The 17,449-nt window shown below is 44.8% G+C and overlaps 1 protein-coding gene across 1 annotated transcript in view; it reads left to right on the top strand.

Moving 5' to 3' along the window:
• Window positions 1-11,229, top strand: part of MCF2L2 (MCF.2 cell line derived transforming sequence-like 2) — a 274,628-nt gene extending 263,399 nt beyond the window's left edge. Inside the window, exons 28-31 of the mRNA XM_040265422.1 lie at window positions 7,598-7,749; window positions 9,287-9,375; window positions 9,775-9,881; window positions 9,957-11,229. Of these exons, the coding sequence (XP_040121356.1) occupies window positions 7,598-7,749; window positions 9,287-9,375; window positions 9,775-9,881; window positions 9,957-10,089 (481 nt within the window). The 3' untranslated portion in view covers window positions 10,090-11,229. The remainder of the gene's footprint in view (window positions 1-7,597; window positions 7,750-9,286; window positions 9,376-9,774; window positions 9,882-9,956) is intronic.
• Window positions 11,230-17,449: the final 6,220 nt, after the last annotated feature.

Below are 17,449 nucleotides of genomic sequence, written 5' to 3'. Positions count from 1 at the left end.
CTCCCTCGAGATGGGACACCTGTGGTGCCATCCATGCCCCAGAATTTCTGGGTGACCAGGCTGATGCTAGATCTTGGCTGAACCCTCATCTGCACTGGCTTCTTTCTTGCTCTATCTTCGGCCCTCAGTGCCTTACACATTTCAGCTGACTGCCCTATCTCCTCAACTCATTTGCACAATCTGCTTCTGGGAAACCTGACCTAAGACAGTACCAGGAGAGGTCCTAGAAAGGATGGGGACTCTGGCCAGCTGGCAATGACGCATCACTGCAGTAGGTGGAATGTTGGGAATCCTGGACACTAGCCTGTGTAGCTGTTCAACTGCTAAGACCTTCCCTGGTGGTGAACTGGGATCAGGCACAGGCAGACAGGGATGCATCAGCAGGTGCAGGGTCTCTAGCATTTGAGAGGTTTGGGGAAGATATTAACTATCAGGAATGTGGAACTGGGAGGGTACTGCTAAGCACCACTGGTGCATTGAAGAGAGTGAAGACAGTGGCAGACTCAGAGTAATTGCCAATTTAAAGCACAGTGTGTGAATCAGAAGGCCTCCTTTCCAGTGTTCAGCCCCTCATCACCTACAACAGAGGGCATACTTGAGAGAAGGATGAATTCTCAGCCTAGGCAAGTCTGCTGCCTGATTATTTGGGGTCCCTAGTGCCAACAGATGAAGCAGGCAAATTGGGCCCTGATAAGGAAGATGTGCAACCGAAAAACTGGAGACTATCTGGGTGCATGCCTTGTTCCCCTGGACTGGCAGAAGTGTGCCATTCCCCCTTGATGGAGAATCAGCCCTTCTCCTCCCTGCAAGATTATGCAGAAGTCTCAGATAAGACATAGAGTAAGTCCCCTAATATGAACAGGTTCCATTCTAAGAGTGTGTTATATCCAATTTGTTCATAAGTCCAACAAAGTCAGCCTAGATACCAAACTAACACAATCAGCTATATAATACTGTCCTATAATAGGTTTATAATACTTTATATACAAATAATACATAAGAAACAAACACACAAAAGTAAACCTTAGTACCTTGAAAAGTACAGTACAACAGTTGGCATACAGGGGCTGGCTTTGAGTCGATAAGAGTCACTGTGAGGAAGAGTCACTGACTGGAAAGGGGAGAGGAGGAAGGAGATGGCAGAGCTGAAGGATCGTCAGCAATGGGAAATGGAAGGCAGACTGCAATTTCACTCATGCCTGACTGATGGTACAGGTTCTGGTTCCTTGCTGGATTCAATTCGATCTACCCTCTTCAAAAAACAATCCAGTGATATCTGGGTAGTAGCTTCATCATAGATGACACAGTAACACTAGATTGCATTCTGAATGGCTGCTGCAATCTTCATGTACCATTGTAGGTTTGGATCCTGTGTCTTAAAAATTAACAGTGCCTCCTCAAATGAAGAAAATCCCCTTGCCATTTCCTGCAATGTGAATCTCTTTGGTTCTTCAGTTACTTCTTCTTTCTCCTATCTCTCTACTCTTGCAATTATTTTCACTTATGTTTCCATCGTTATCGCTTGGCACTTCTTAGCAGTACCAGCTACATGACCCCTGCTTTTACACTTGCTTCCAGACATCCTGGGCTTGAAATAAAGATACTGTCCTACTGTACTCTACACAGTATTGTACAGTGAAGTACACAAAGGCACAACTACTTTCAGAGGCTATACACGTGCAACAGTGTACACCACACACATGAACTAACTTACATGATTGGACATGTGAATGCATGTTCACATCTTTGAAAGTTCTCAACTTGAAGATTCATATGTAGGGGACTTACTGTGCAAGACAGTGCTTGCCCTCCTCAGGATACATCTCCATCACCCTTCCCCTAACCCCTTCTTGGATGATAACTAGCATCAGATTACATGATCTGACTGGGGAAGAGGCACATAAATATATGAATGTGAGCTCAAAATGTGAGGATCTTTGTGCCATGCTTTAACAACTCCAGAGGACATCCATTGCAGAGACGTTACCAAAGAACCAAGCTGACTGGATGACTTAGCCAGGAGGTGTCAGCCAGCTTCTTCCTTGGCACCCCAGTACCTGCACAATGGGCTCATGAATGGAGAAGTCTTGGCGGTAGAATGGAAGGCTGTACATGGTCCTAGCAGCGTGGGCTCCCTATCATCAAGACCAGTCTAGCTGCTGCCAGTGTTGACTGCCAGCAGAGACCCATGCTGAGCCCTTGAGGAGAACAGGTGATTTCATCAGGCCCTCCAAGCTGGAGAGTACAGTGATTCACTGTGAGTGGGGTTGACACCTGCTCCTGTCCTACTTTCTGTGCGTCAGTTTGCAACACCGAGAACAGAACACTGCTTTGATTGAGAGACTCATTCTGGCAAAAGAGGAACAGCCATGGGCGTGTGACCACAGGACCAGCCCACTGAGCCTACCACATGTTCAGATGCTGCTGACCCGATAGAGCCTCTTGGAGGCACCTGTGAGCAGCAGTTTGAACATGAGACTGAGGGGTTGGTGTGCTAACCTCAGGATGCAGTATATACCTTAAACCAATGGCCACTTTATGGCACCAGGACCCCAGGAGGCAGAATATATGGATACGGGAGCCAAGAGGTTGAGTGAGTTGTGACCTTATTCATTGTCACACCCAAAGTGACCCACATGGGGAATTGTCCTCTCATTCCTTCTACTCAGCCTCGGTGGGTCTGAAGGTCTTGATTCCCACGGGGGACATTTCCACCAGTGGACATAGTAAGAGTCCTAGTTAAATCTATGTCTGCTGCCGGCTGCTGAAGTTGTCCTTAGGTTGTACCCTTAAGTCATTCTCTCCCCCCCACTCATTCTACATCCCTTTTCCTCTCACCTGGCACTTGGCTGGTGGCATACATAGTGGGGGTCCCAGACTCTTGTCTGGCTTTTGTCCTTTTACTTGCCCATTTACAGTGACAGTGGGGCAGGGAAGTACTGGGACATGTCCCTGCGGATGACAGGAGCACCAGATGTGTTCCTCTCTGCCTCTGTTAGGTAGCAGGCTGACCGCCTCCTGATGATCAGGATCAAGGACTTCCTGGAGTGTGACAACTCTTTCCTTTGTCTGGTGGGCTTTATATTTTATTCTTATGGGAAAACTCTCACTAAATCTCTGATTAAATGGTCAAGACTTCAGCTAAGCCCAACTAAACACCTCAGAGGGCAGCTGGTTGCTGAGCTAGGTGAGAGTTTCCCAATTGTGAAGTTTCTTTGACCCCAGCTCCTAGCAGCCCTGAAAGTCTAAGGCAGCAGGATCAGGCTGCTCTAGAAACTGGCAGGGATTCTGACAACAAAATTTGTTGTTGTTCAGTCACTCAGTCGTGTCCAACTCTTTGCAACTCCATGGACTGTAGCATGCCAGGCTTCCCTGTCCTTCACTGTCTCCTGGAGTTTGCTCAAACCCATGTCCACAACAAAATATGCACTAAAAGAAAAATAATAATAGAGTACTGTGAGAATATGTGGAAGCTGAAAGCAACTGAATGCTTCTGAGTGATTCCCTTCCTCTTAGCCAGAGTTCAGTTAGTTCAGTCGCTCAGTCATGTCCAACTGAGACCCCATGGACTGCAGCACCCCAGGCTTCCCTGTCCATTACCAGCTCCCAGAGCCTACTCAAACTCATGTCCATCGAGTCGGTGATGCCATACAACCATCTCATCCTCTGTCGTCCCCTTCTCCTCTTGCCTTCAATCTTTCCCAGCACCAGGGTCTTTTCAGTTCTTTGCATCAGATGGCCAAAGTATTGCAGCTTCAGCTTCAGCATCAGTCTTTTCAATGAATATTCAGGACTGATTTCCTTAAGGATTGACTGATTGGATCTCCTTGCAGTCCAAGGGACTCTCAAGAGTCTTCTTCAACACTACAGTTCAAAAGCATCAATTCTTCAGCACTCAGTTTTGTTTACAGTCCAACTCTCACATCCATACATGACTACTGGAAAAACCATAGCTTTGACTTGATGGACCTTAGTTGACAAAGTAATATTTCTGCTTTTTAATATGTTGTCTAGGTTTTCATAGCTTTTCTTCCAAGGAGCAAGCATCTTTTAATTTCATGGCTGCAGTCACCATCTGCAGTGATTTTGGAGCCCAAGAAAATTAAGTCTGTCACTGTTTCATTGTTTCCCTATCTATTTGCCACGAAGTGCTGGCACCAGATGCCATGGTCTTAATTTTTTGAATCTTGAGTTTTAACCCAGCTTTTTTTTTTAACCCAGCTTTTTCACTCTTCTCTTTCACTTTCATCAAGAGACTCTTCAGTTCCTCTTCACTTTCTGCCATAAAGTTGGTGTCATCTGCATATCTGAGGTTATTGATTTTTTCCCCAGCAATCTTGATTCCAGCTTGTGCTTCCTCCAGTGTGCTTTTCATATTGATGTACTGTGCATATGAATTAAATAAGCAGGGTGACAATATACAACCTTGACATACTCCTTTCTCAATTTGGAACCAGTTCATTGTTCCATGTCCTGTTCTAACCGTTGTTTCTTGACCTGCATACAGATTTCTCAGGAGGTAGGTAAGGTGGTCTGGTATTCCCATCTCTTTAAGAATTTTCCACAGTTTGTTGTGATCCACACAGTCAAAGGCTTTGGCATAGTCAATAAAGCAGAAGTAGATGTTTTTCTGGAATTCTCTTGCTTTTTCTATGATTCAACAGATGTTGACAATTTGATCTCTGGTTCCTCTGCCTTTTCTAAATCTACCTTGAACATCTGGAAGTTTTCAATTCACATGCTGCTGAAGTCTTGCATGGAGAATTTTGAGCATTACTTTGCTAGTGTGTGAGATGAGGGCAATTTTGCAGTAGTTTGAACATTCTTTGGCATTGTCTTTCTTTGGGATTGGAATGAAAACCTGGCCAGAAACAGGTATGCAAAGGAAAGGGACACTTCAGATAGAGACCACATTGTAGATGTCCAAGTTTATACTCTGGGGCACCAAGCAAAAGATCTTAATCCAACCCAGTACTGGTGCAAGCACCCTGGAGATCTCACCTGTCATGAGCTCTGGAGAGCTATTGGGATGAACTAGGCAGAAAAAGACCCCACTGGTTGACTCTGAGAAGGCAGAGAAAGAGCACATTATCAACACTGCACACAGTTAGGGGTCCCACTGAGGACTAACAGACTTCAGCTCCTTCTCTTTGTATGAATTATTTAACTTATTTGTGCTTACATTGTTCTCATCCATTATGTTACAAAATGGAAGTGATACTGTATGGTCTTGTTGTGAGAATTAGATGAAGTTCTTAGGCTGGTGCCTAGATTGCTGTTAGCATATTAAATAACAATTAGTTACCTACCTTTGTTCCTTCAGGGAAGGGAAGGAAAGCTCAGGGGCATACGTATTGTTTTAAGGTAGCTCTCTACTCCCCAACCCCCAAGTGAAAATGATATACTTTAACTTATATTATAGAGATAGCTATTTTGAAGGGATAGAGGAATAAAGGAAACTCCAGTTTAAAAAAAAAAAATAGTTTACCCCTTTGGAGTCCATGGTGTAAGAGCCACCCCTGAGCTAGCAGGATCTGCAGCTGTCCCTTTATGCCACCTAGTGGACAGCAAGGGGAAAGCCTTAATCTTATCTTCAAAGTCTATAGTTTACCAAAAACATGTATTCTTCTTCTTTTTTTTTACTTTTTATTTTGTATCGGGGTGAAATTAATGGGCTTCCCAGGTGGTGCTAGTGGTAAAGAACCTGCCTGCCAATGCGGGAGACATGAGACGCAGGTTTGATCCCTGGTCGGGAAGATGCCCTGGAGGACGGTGTAACCACCCACTCCAGTATTCTTGCCTGGAGAATCCATCCCACGGACAGGGGAGCCTGGAGGGCTATAGTCCATAGGGTCGCAAAGAGTTGGACATGACTGAACTGGCTTAGGGTGCATGCATAGCCGATTAACAATGTTGTGATACCTCCAGATGAACAGTGAAGGGACTCAGCCATACATATACATGTATCTGAAGAGGACAGTTTAAACTCACTAATGGGTTAACTTGTTAGCAAATTTCATTGTTTATGCAAAATAAAAGATCAGGACTTTAAAAACTAGGTGCTAAAACTAAACTCCCTAGATATTTTAGGATTTATGTGGCATGTGCAATCAAGATCATTCACTGAAGGAAAAGAAAACACACCCGTCCTTATCAGCATGAATTTTCATGACCCACCTTTTCTTTTCTTACTGTCCTTCTCCACCAACACTCTTTATGCTCATTCTGTACATGGACTGGGAGTGTCCCAGACTCGGGGTTAAACCTTCCCAACACACTGCTGGACCTGGGCTGGTACCAGGGTCATTCTGTTCATTTTCCAAGAATACAACTATCACTTGAAATTTTGCTGTACTCAAACTAAATATTTGTCAAGTGTCTGTGCGTTCGGTTTTTCTTGTGTGTGTGTGTGTGTCTGTATGTGTGCTCCTGCACACATGCACACTCTGCTTCCTGTTAAAGCCCTTTTTTAACCTTTATAATGTTTCCTCTCTCAGATGTTTATGAAGATGAAGACAATGGCAGACAAATATCCCCAAAACATGAGTAATAATAGCACACTGGAGTGCCCAGAGCAGTTCTGAGACATTCTCTTTAGTATTATTGTAATTACTATTAACAGTGATCATAATAAGTGTTATTTATTAAGTTCCACATTACTTTATAAACATTTTTGCTAATTCTTACATCAATACTGCAAAAGAAATATTATTATTTTAGAAACAAGGAAACTGATGCTCAGAGAGGTTAAGTGGCTTACCCACAGCCAGTGAATGAGGGGCAAAATTAAAACTACACCCAGGTCTGACTGCCTCCAAAGCCCTTGCTCCCGCCCCAGGCGATGGGCTCTCATTCATTCACTGAGGTGCCTGTGACCTGCCCGACTGATTCTGGGGTCCCCTCAGTGCTACCACCTGAGTACTAAGACTTAGTTCCCAAGACTCTTAGTGCCACAGAGTCCATGGCCAGTGGATCCAGGAGAAAGGGATTAAATATGGAAATGACAAAGATATAGTAAAAGATTGCCCATGAGCTGCACCTTCCTCCCCTCAACAACTAGGGGCTTCTAAGAATTCTGGATTCCTTCCAGGAGCCACAGGGGAGGCTGGGTGAATAGGATGTGTTTCCTACTGTCAGAGCCCAGGGCCCACAAGGAAGAAATGTGAGGGCTCACCCAGGGCAGATGCAGTTTGCCTCAAAAGAAATTCTCCCTCCAAGGGTATTGTGAGGAGAATGTAGGTGGCAGAAGCCCCCTGCCCGCTCCCATCCTGCAGGGCCAGCAGCAGAGGGGGGCCCAGCACCAGATCATCATGTCACCCCAGGAGCTGCTTACCCTGAGGAATGGCTGGAACTTGTCCTTAGGGCTTTTAGTTCCCATATGTCCTTCCAGTCCACTGTCACCCCAGGCTGGCTGCCCATGTTCTATGGCTGATGAGGCTTCAGGGCCCAGCCCCATCCCCAGCAGGTCCCTCTGGGGTCCCTGGCACCTGGCATTGTGTGGGTCACTCAGACCTCGGCCCCTGGAGACACAGTTCTTCGGGTCACACAGGGGTAGTCAAGAACATGGCTGCTCTGTTCCTCCCTAATAACCTTCCAGCAAGACCACCATCCTTCTGTCCTCACTGTCTGCCCCTGGTCTAAGGCACCCAGGCTGGATGATTGCCCTAAAGAAGCATCTCTGGGGGTTTCCTGTGGATGCCCCAAAGTCACATCAGGAGGAGGGCAGTGGGAGGCACCTCGCAGAGCCAGGTTCTCCTCTGCTCACCCCACCACCTCCCAGAAGCCAGAATTAAACCAGGCTGTGCCCTTGCACCGGGCCGGGTTTCTGGAGGCTGCCCCGCTGCTCCCCGTGTTGCTAGCACAGCCCCCACTGCCCCGCTCTGGGAAGGACCCCCGGCCCCAGAACAGTTTGGGGGGCCTCTGGGCTGTAGGCTGGGAGCTCCCACTTGCTGGCTGCCTGCTCCCGGAGGTGCTGTGCCCCACCCCACCCCGTCCCAGCTGCAGGCTCCTTCCACTCCCTCTCCTCTGCCCAGAAGAGGGCCTTGCCCCTAAGCCTTCCCCCTGAATTCTCACCTGAACTAAAAGCTCTCTCCTGCACTCAGATTCCTGAGGGATCTGGAACTCAGCTGATGCTCAACCCAGGGCTCCCTCAGGTGGGCTCATTCTGCAGATGCTGCCTTGGCAGCACTGTGGGGACAAGGATGATGTCTTTTAGAGCATAGGGGAAAGAAAGGAATGTGTAGGGAATTCCCTGGCAGTCCAGTGGTTGGGACTCCGAGCTCTCACTGCCCAGGGCCTGGGTTCAATCCCTGTTTGGGGGCCTAAGATTTCACAAGCCAAACTGTGTGATTTTTTTAAAAAAATTTAAAATGTGTAGATTCCAGCTGCAGTGTTTACCTGATATTTCAATTGGTAAAGAATCCACCTGCAATGCAGGAGACCAGGGTTCAACCTCTGGGTTGGGAAGATCCCCTGGAGAAGGGAAAGGCTACTCACTTCAGTATTCTGGCCTGGAGAATTCTATGGACTGTGTAGTCCATGGAGTGGTAAAGAATTGGACGCGACTTTCATTCCCTTTCATGCAGTGTTTACAGGCCAAGGGAATTTACTCAACCTGGTGATTAATCTCTCTCATCTCAGTTTCTCATCTGTAAAACGGGGCTAAAGTCCATACAGTTGTGTGAGGCTTCACTTCTGATAAATGCCTGACATCCCAGCAGACACAGCAGGCTCAGTATTTGGTGGGAGAGGCTGTTCCCCACAGTGTCTTTAACAGGCCTGGCAGGACAGGTGCACAGAGGTGCTGCTAACTGGTACATGAATCTCACTGGAGAGAGAGGCAGGATGTACTTACTGTCCCTCTCATTTTCTCTCTGGGAAAGCAGGGACATTTGGCAGAGACTGCCAAGGAGATGGGAAACAAGCAGTTATCAGAGGAGAGAAGGAGATAAGGATGAGAGGAGGGTGGGAAGGAGCGAAGGCAAGAAGGTCCTCAAGACAAAAAGACAATGGCTTTTCTTGGTGGACAGGGAGGTAGGGCTATGAGTACCATGTGGACAGGTCTTCTCAGTCACAGTTACGGAATTTTGAGCTGGAACAGGTACCCTTCCTCCTGGTCCAGGGGAAGCAGTCCTGTCCTGGGAGAGGCGGGAGAGATGGGGAGAATGGGTTTCTGTGCTGCCCGTTCCATCCTGCCCTTGGGCTGCGGGGGTGGCGCGGGGGTGGGGGGGTGTCCTCCCACGCCCTCCCCCACAGCAGGCCGAATTCTTCACTTTCCCTCCCTAAGGTTGCTCGAGCAGGGAGTTTGTCTCCATGGAAACCTCTATCAATTGTGAAGGTGCAGAAGATCCGGAAAAGGAGAGCAGTGTCCTGAGTGTAATTTATCTCCTTCTTCCTTCCTTCTTCCTTCCTATCCTCCCTCACTCCTGTTCCTCAGCTTCTCCTGCCCGTTCCTCCTCTCCCCTTTGCCTTTCGTCCTCCTTTCACGATTCTCACCCTTAAGGACCCGGCTTAATCAAGGAAGCTGAGGTCACTGGATCTGCGAGGTGGCTCCCACACCACTCCCCACCCCCCGCCCCCCACCCCCCAGCCCAGCATGCGCCGCATCGCCGGCTCCTTAGCGATGCGCTGGTTTCGGGCCAGAATTAGGGGCTCTTGCTGTGGGACCCGAGTGGCCCTGTGGGAGAGTTGGGGTGGCCTCGCCCTGCCAGCGGGAATCGCCGTGTGGATCTGACCCACCTCCCCAACACTGCATCGCTGTCCCTTCCCTTCCAGCTCTCGGGACTTTTCCAGTTGGACAACAGTTACGAGACCTCCAAGTCTGGTCAGGAGAAAGGAGAAAGCATCTGGGGACGGAAAGAGGGCTGCCAAAAGGAGGACATGTGAGTGGAACGCGGAAAGAAAAGTAAGCCAATTTGTTAGCAGTTGCTCCTCTGACTTTCTTCTTGGAATTTCAGGGCCACGAACAAAACTGAGAGCCTTGGGATGTCTACCGGCTTGCTCGCCCCTGCGGGGAAGGCCGGTTTCCCTCAAGCAGAGGCAGGGCGGGCGCAAGAAGGGAGCCTGAGGCCGCCCTCCGCAGAGAACTGATACTCGTTCCAGACCACTGAGCCTCCCCAGCCGACTGTATTCCGGGGAGCCGCTTCTGTGGGCGCGGAGCAGAAGTAGCAAAGGGATCTCACAGCCCACAGATCCGCTGTCCTGCCCGGGAGCGACTGGACCATCTTCCCGGAGCCTGAGGAGCGGTCCACGTCTGTGCGGGGAGCCTCGGGCTGTTCCACGCGCGGCCGCGCGAGCGCAGGGACTCGGAGCAGACCCCTTGGAGAACCTGCAGATGCCGACACGCGCCAGCGCTGGGGCAGGGCGCAGAGTCTCTGGAAAACCTTGCGCCTCTCTAGACGCGCCTCGAGTGCGGACTCCGCGGAGAACCTCTAGCTGCTCCACATGTGCGCCTACGGAGGTTAGGGATCCAGTCCTGGAAAGCTGAGTCCAGGGTTTCTGAATGTTGGCACTTTTGACTTTGGGGTAACTGCTGTGGAGGCTCTCGGGCATTGTAGAATGTTTAGGGGCATCTCTGCCCTCTATCCCCTAGATGCCAGAGACACCTCCCACCCACTCACCGAAATTAAGACAATCAAAAAATGCCTTCAGACATTGCCAAATTTCTGCTGGGGCTGGAGTGGAGAGCTAGGTTGAGAACCTCTGATCGGAGCCGCTCAAATTCCACAGGGCAGCCCTGCGCTCTTCTCCCTGAATACCCACAAGAATGTTAACTGTGATATTTGTGTTACTTTGTTCCAGGGTTGTTTCCTCTTAGTGAGGGCTGGCTACAAGTTAACTTCTGAGCTATTTACGTTTAGATTTATTAGTTTTTAAGTTAGCTTCATTTATTTTCAGTAATTTGTTTTTAGTTTTATTAGTTAATATTCATTTTTGTTTTTAGTTTTATCTTTATTTAATCTCATAGCTTTAAAGCTACCTGTTTATAACTATTTGGTGTTACTTAGTTCCTTAGTTTTTTATTTATTTTCAGTTACTCATTTACAGTTACTTTGTTTTGAGTTATGTATTTCCAAATTAGTTACCTTTAGAATTATTTATTTTTAATTATCTTTGCAAGTGTTAATATCTGAGTTATTTTTATGTTTATTTTATTTTTAATTATTGCAATTTGGGGATTATTTATTTTTACAGCTACTTATTTGAATAGTAAATATCCACTGGAAGTTTTTTAATTGCTTTATTTATTTTCAGAATAAAATACCTGTAGTTATTTCAGGGCTTTCCCCCTAGATATTTAGTTTTAGAGTTACCTATATTCACAGTAATTTATTTTCATTTATTTTAGAGTCTGGGTTATTTTTACATTCATTTGTTTGGGGTTTTTTAGCTATTAATATGTGGTTTTAAATTATTTTCAGTTGTTGCATCTTGAGCATATTTTGAGTTTCTTACTTTCAGAACTTTTGAGATATTTAGTTTTTGAGTTATTTTCAGAGTTACTTATTCTCAGTCATTTCTTTGTCATTCAAGTTTTTTTTTATTTTGTATTTTTCATTACTTTATTTTCAGTTTTATTTACAGAATTATTTAGTATTTCTTTAGAATTATTTAATCCATCAGTCAGGATCCAATCAAGAGAAACACTATACTAGTTATTTTAACAGAAAGAATTTAATATAAGGAAGTACTATCCAGGTACTGAAAATTTCAATGGGGGAAAAAAAGTGATAATCAGATATCATGAAGATTTTAACTTCTCTGCTGGCATCAGGAAAGACCAAGCAGTTATGAAGATGAGTGAGAGGTTCCTGGGTCCAGCTGGGGGAGTCAGATGTGGAAATAGATGATCACAGCACTGTGGTGACATACAACTCCGCCGCTATGTGATGAGGCCAGTTGTGGAGGTGCTCGGAAGATGGTAAACTGCAGCTACTGCAACTGAAATGCAATTTTGAAATTTTTAGACTTCTTAAAATCCAGAAAAATAATAAAGGCTGAATCTTCTGTGAATGAAATTCGTGTCATCTTTCTAGTTGGGTAAATGAAAAGAACCAAAATCTTCAGGCAAATCCTCCAGCCTCCTTTTATGAATACTAGTTGCTCAATACCCACTCCAATGTTCTTGCCTGGAGAATCCCAGCGATGGGGGAGCCTGGTGGGCTGCCGTCTATGGGGTCGCACAAAGTCGGACACCACTGAAGCGACTTAGCAGCAGCAGCAGTTGCTCAATTCATCATGTCCTCTGTTGCCCACTAGAGGGCTTCATTTCAGCAGGTTGCTTAGGAATGGGAATTCTGTAGCCCCAGTGAAAGTGCTCTGGTATAGGAACTGTAAAATCTGGCCAGAGTCTGCGTCCACAGTAAAGAACAACCATGCATTATGAAATTATTAGAAAAATTAGAGATATTTAAACCAGAATTTCCCAGGGTATATTTTGCAGAATAGGCAGAAGAATGTAAGAGTTCAATGAGTTAATCTCACAATGAAAAAGAATTATCTAAAAATAAATATACTTTACAAGTAGTACATATTACTGTCTTGGTTGATCCCAACTAGTAAATTAAAGGAGCTGAGAACTCTTTCGGGAAGAAAGTCTGTATATTTTTGTTAAACTCATGATTTCCCAAACTTATTTGACCACAGAACCCTTTTCTTTGTGAAATATAACATCCAATGTGTATTGGTAAAAGGAAAGACTCTGCTATAACAAAGAGATCCAACAATATAGTGACTAAAGAATATTTCTTTCTGTGAAACAGCCTGAGTTGAGCTTGCAGTCTACTCTGCTTCACAGGGTCATTTAGTGTCCCAGGTTCCTCCTTTCTGATTTTCTACCATCCCCTAGAGCATTGTCTTTGTCTAGACAGTCAAAAGCAAATTTCAGGAATGTCCAGCTTCCATCTTGCAGGAAGGAAAAAGAACTTGGGAGATATGTATATGCAATGTTTTAAGGCCCAGCCTGCAAGTAGCACACAAAATATTTTCTTATATTCCCTTAGTGAAAGCTATGTTGAATGGCCACACCAAGCTCCAAGAGGGGTTGAGAAGCCACTGCCCAACTATAAGTTTACTAATATGTGTCTGTGTAACCCAGCCAGCCTGCAGCAGAGGAGAAACTAGAATCCAGGTCTTCCAACTCTCAGGCAAGGATTCTAAGTTACCACACTAGTATTTGCTTATCAGTCAAGTATGAGTCGACTCATTGGAAAAGACTCTGGTACTGGGAAAGATTGAAGGCAAAAGGAAAAGAGGTTTGCAGAGAATGAGATGGTTGGATAGCATCAGTGACTCAATGGACATGAACTTGTCCAGGATATACTGAGGGATAGGGAGGCCTGGCATGCTGCAGTCCATGGGGTTGTGAAGAGTTGGACACAACTTACTGACAACAAAAACAGCAACAAGCATTAAATGTCTCCTGAATTCCAAGTTCACTGTCAAATGAGAATAGAATGCTTTTTAAAATACACTTTCACCAATCCTGTATAAAATATTTGTCATTTTCATCTTTAATCTGGCAGCAGTTTTTACAGATAAGCTTTTCAAATATAGCTATTATTAATAGCAAGAATTGTAGGATCATGACTGCAGTCATGTAATTAAAAGACATTTTATCCTTAGAAGGAATGATATGACAAATCCAGACAATGTATTAAAAAGCAGAGACATCAATTTGCTGACAAAGGCCTGTATAATCCAGTAGTCATGTGTGGATGTGAGAGTAGGTTCATAAAGAAGGCTGAGCACCAAAGAATTGATGCTTTTGAATTGTGGTGCTGGAGAAGACTCTTGAGAGTCCCTTGGACTGCAAGGAGATCAAACCAGTCAATCTTAAAGTAAATCAACCCTGAATACTCATTGGAAGGACTGATACTGAAGCTGAAGCTCAAGCTCAAATACTTTGGCCACCTGATGCAAAGAGCTGACTCATTGGAAATGACCCTGATTCTGGGAAAGATTGAAGGCAAAAGGAGAAGGAGACAGTAGAGAATGAGATGGTTAGATAGCATCATGGACTCAATGGTCATGAATTTGAGCAAACTCGGGGAGGAGCCTGGCATATTACAGTCCATAGGGTTGCAAAGAATTGGATACAACTTTAAGACTCAACAACAACCATAATATTTTAATTTGCCAGAAACCGTATACTGTGGAAATTAACAAAAGGAACAGAGTCGAGAATCTTGAAATGGACCCAAATAAATCTCAGAATTTACACTACAAAAAAAAAAAAAGGACTTCAAATTAGTTCTGAACCAAAAAGACAAATTATGTGTAAAAGTGGTATTTGGACCTCTGGATAGCAATATGGAAAAAAACAATAATAAGTTTATCTCAGCCCTTAAAATCATTCATATTGATACCAAAACTCAACCTATGTGCACCAATGCCAAATCAAATCTCTAAGATTAGAGTTTGGGGTGAAGTAGAAAAGGATAGCTTTACTGCCTTACCAGTCAAAGGGGGACACAGCAGGCTCATGTCTCTCAAAAACTGTGTGTCCCCAACCCAGAGGGACTTGGTAAGGAGTTTTTTAGCAATGGTTTAAGGACAGAGTTACTGATAAAGATTAGGGTGTGAGCAGGGCCTACATTCCTTTAGTTTGGCCTCTGGGGGTCTTTTGAAGAGCTTCTCTGGTTCCTTTAATCTAGAATGAGGAATGCTAATATCTTCCGTTTGCTGGTATTTTTAGTTCTCTAAAGGCTTCCCTGGTGGCTCAGAGGGTAAAGTGTCTGCCTGCAATGCAGGAGACCCAGGTTCAATCCCTGGGTCGGGAAGATCCCCTAGAGAAGGAAATGACAACCCACTCCAGTATTCTTGCCTGGAGAATCCCATGGACAGAAGAGCCTGGTGGGCTACAGTCCACGGGGTCACAAAGAGTTGGACATGACTGAGCGACTTCACTTTCACTTTCTTTAGTTCTATAAAGAGCTCAAAGATATTGTTATGTGTATCACTTGAGGTAGAACCAAGACCCTGCCTCAAGGCAATAGTATTGTTCCTTGACTGCTCCTCTCTTGCCTCTGCATCCCCTTTTCCCTGAGTAGCAACTGTTTTTGAAAAGCTTCCATGCCCAGGAGCCCCACAGGGTCTTTCTTGGTTTCACTATTGTTCAAATGTGTGACAAAGAAATCATGAAAATCACAACATTGTAAAAAGAATCTTGAATAGGATAGTCTTTCCAGGCAAAAACTGAAACCAGAAGCTTCAAAGGAAAATTTTGACAAATTAAGCTATGCAAGAAGCAAAAACTTATATGTAGAAAACAGGAAAAATTGAAACTCAAAAGGTAAATGCATTTTCAAAACATGTGGCACAAGACTAAATTCTTTGGTGTATTATATAAAGAGCTTTTACAAATCAATAACAATGGAAAAAGAAATAGGCAAAGGGTGTGAATATACATAGGAAAAAAATTCAAAATCCAGTAAATAGATGATAAGAGGCCAAACAGTGATATATCACTTTTCATTATCAGAGTGCCCAACATTTAAAACTTTGATAATACCCAGTGATGGAGAAGATATAGGAAAACCAGCACCCTCATGTGTTGTTGGTAGAAGTATAAATCAGTGCTAGCATTTTAGAAGGCAATTTGTAACAGTTTTCAAAATTTAAAACAAGTATATTATTTGATCCAGCAATTCCTCTTCTAGAAATTTATTTTAATGATTTATTCATACCAATGAACAAAGAATTCTATGTACAGGGTTCATTTTCGGTTTACTTTTAAGAGGAAAACAAGTGGTGAGAAATGGGAAACAACCTAAATGTCTGTGGTAGTGTTACATCTTATCTCCAAATTTGAAACAGGAAGGGGGCACAACCTCCAAAAGAATGACATAGCCTGAGGACATGATATAAACCCATCAGAACCAGCTAGATCCAAGATGGCAGGTGAGTCGATGTCCTCTTGACTTGAGCCCCAGTGCACGCTCACTGTAACATCAGTCCTCTAAATGACATATTGCAGGTGCCATGATGGCTCCAAGGATGACCTGAAAGGTCAAAACATTGGCACTTGCCCAGTTCCTGGAAATCCCTCTTCCCCCAAATAGCTGGAATACCCATCCCACTCAGCCTATGAAATTATTCGCCCCTATAAAAGCTGACAACCCTGTACCCTGGTGCCTCTCTCTCCTCTCTTGCTTTCTGAGATGGTCTATATTCTGTATATGGGGTGTGTTTCCTCCCTGAACAAACCTTCTTTCAGTTTACTATGATTCACTCTTGAATTTTTTCCTGCACTCAGCCAAGAATCCACACTTGGTGACTGTCCAGGGATTCAGACGTAACCTGGGGTGTGACCGCTTTCCTGCACCTCACTCTTTTTCTTGCAACAAGTTGAGACTCCTCCCTTCAAAGAGTGCAGTAAAATTACCCTCCCTTTAAGTGTGGCTGTACTAGTGACTGTAATAAACAGAATGTGGTGCAAGTGATGCTTGTTGCCTTTCAAGACTGCGTTATAAAAGCCATTTTGGTTTCTTCCTTGTTCTCCCTGTTGGATTCCTTACTGTAGAAGAAGCTAGCTGCCATATGGAGAGGACACTGAAACAGCCCAAAGGAGAGATTTGAGTGGTAAGAACTGAAGCCTCCTGCCAGCAGCCGTGTGTGAGCTACCTGGGAGGTTAGATTCTCCAGCCCTAGTCGAGTCTTCTGATGGCTTCAGCTCCAGCTGACATCTTGGCTGAAACTTCATAAGAGATCCAGACCCAGAAGAACCCACCGAAACCACCCTTAAATTTATTACCAGAGGGCCATGAGATAACAAGTGTTTGCTGTTTTAAGCTCCTCAGTTTTGTTAACAATAAATTAAAAATATATTAAATAATTTAAAAACTAGTTGATAAAGTATTATACTGACATACAATGGAATTCTGTGCAGCTATTAACAATAATACTGTGGAGAAAGCTAGAAACAGCACTGTCCCCATACTTGCAAGATCAGAAAATCTGGAAAATATGCAAATTCACAACTTCTGTGGACCAAGAGAGAGCTGCATTCACAGGGCAGCCATATAAGCTGAAGTCCCAGGGAAACAGGCACCTGCACAGAGAGGACTCCAGCTCTTGCCTGCTCGGAGCAGGCAGTGCTACATGTCGGCAAGCAGAGTTCAGCTGAATTTGCTAGTGGCCTAGCGTAACAAGTTTGCAAGAGAAAATTGAAACCTGCAGATGTAATGAAAATTTGCATTCAGTAGCAGACTTTTCTCCAGTGGTGTCACTGGGCACTCTAACACACACACACACACACAATTAGTGAAAGTCCTGAGAAAGTATCCTTCAGGGCATAGCCCCGGGGAGAGGAATTCTAGCTGCTGCAGGAAATACAGGAAACTAATGCTCGGATCCTATTTCTAACAGAACAAAAGTAGATCCAACTGCTCAAGAACAGGTGTGATAAACACAGACGTACAGGCTGGTAAGCCCAACTGCAGCTGGGGAA

This window comes from Oryx dammah, unplaced genomic scaffold (assembly GCF_014754425.2).
Source record: "Oryx dammah isolate SB20612 unplaced genomic scaffold, SCBI_Odam_1.1 HiC_scaffold_2, whole genome shotgun sequence".
NCBI lineage: Eukaryota > Metazoa > Chordata > Mammalia > Artiodactyla > Bovidae > Oryx > Oryx dammah.
This window is presented reverse-complemented; position numbering and strand designations above follow the sequence as displayed.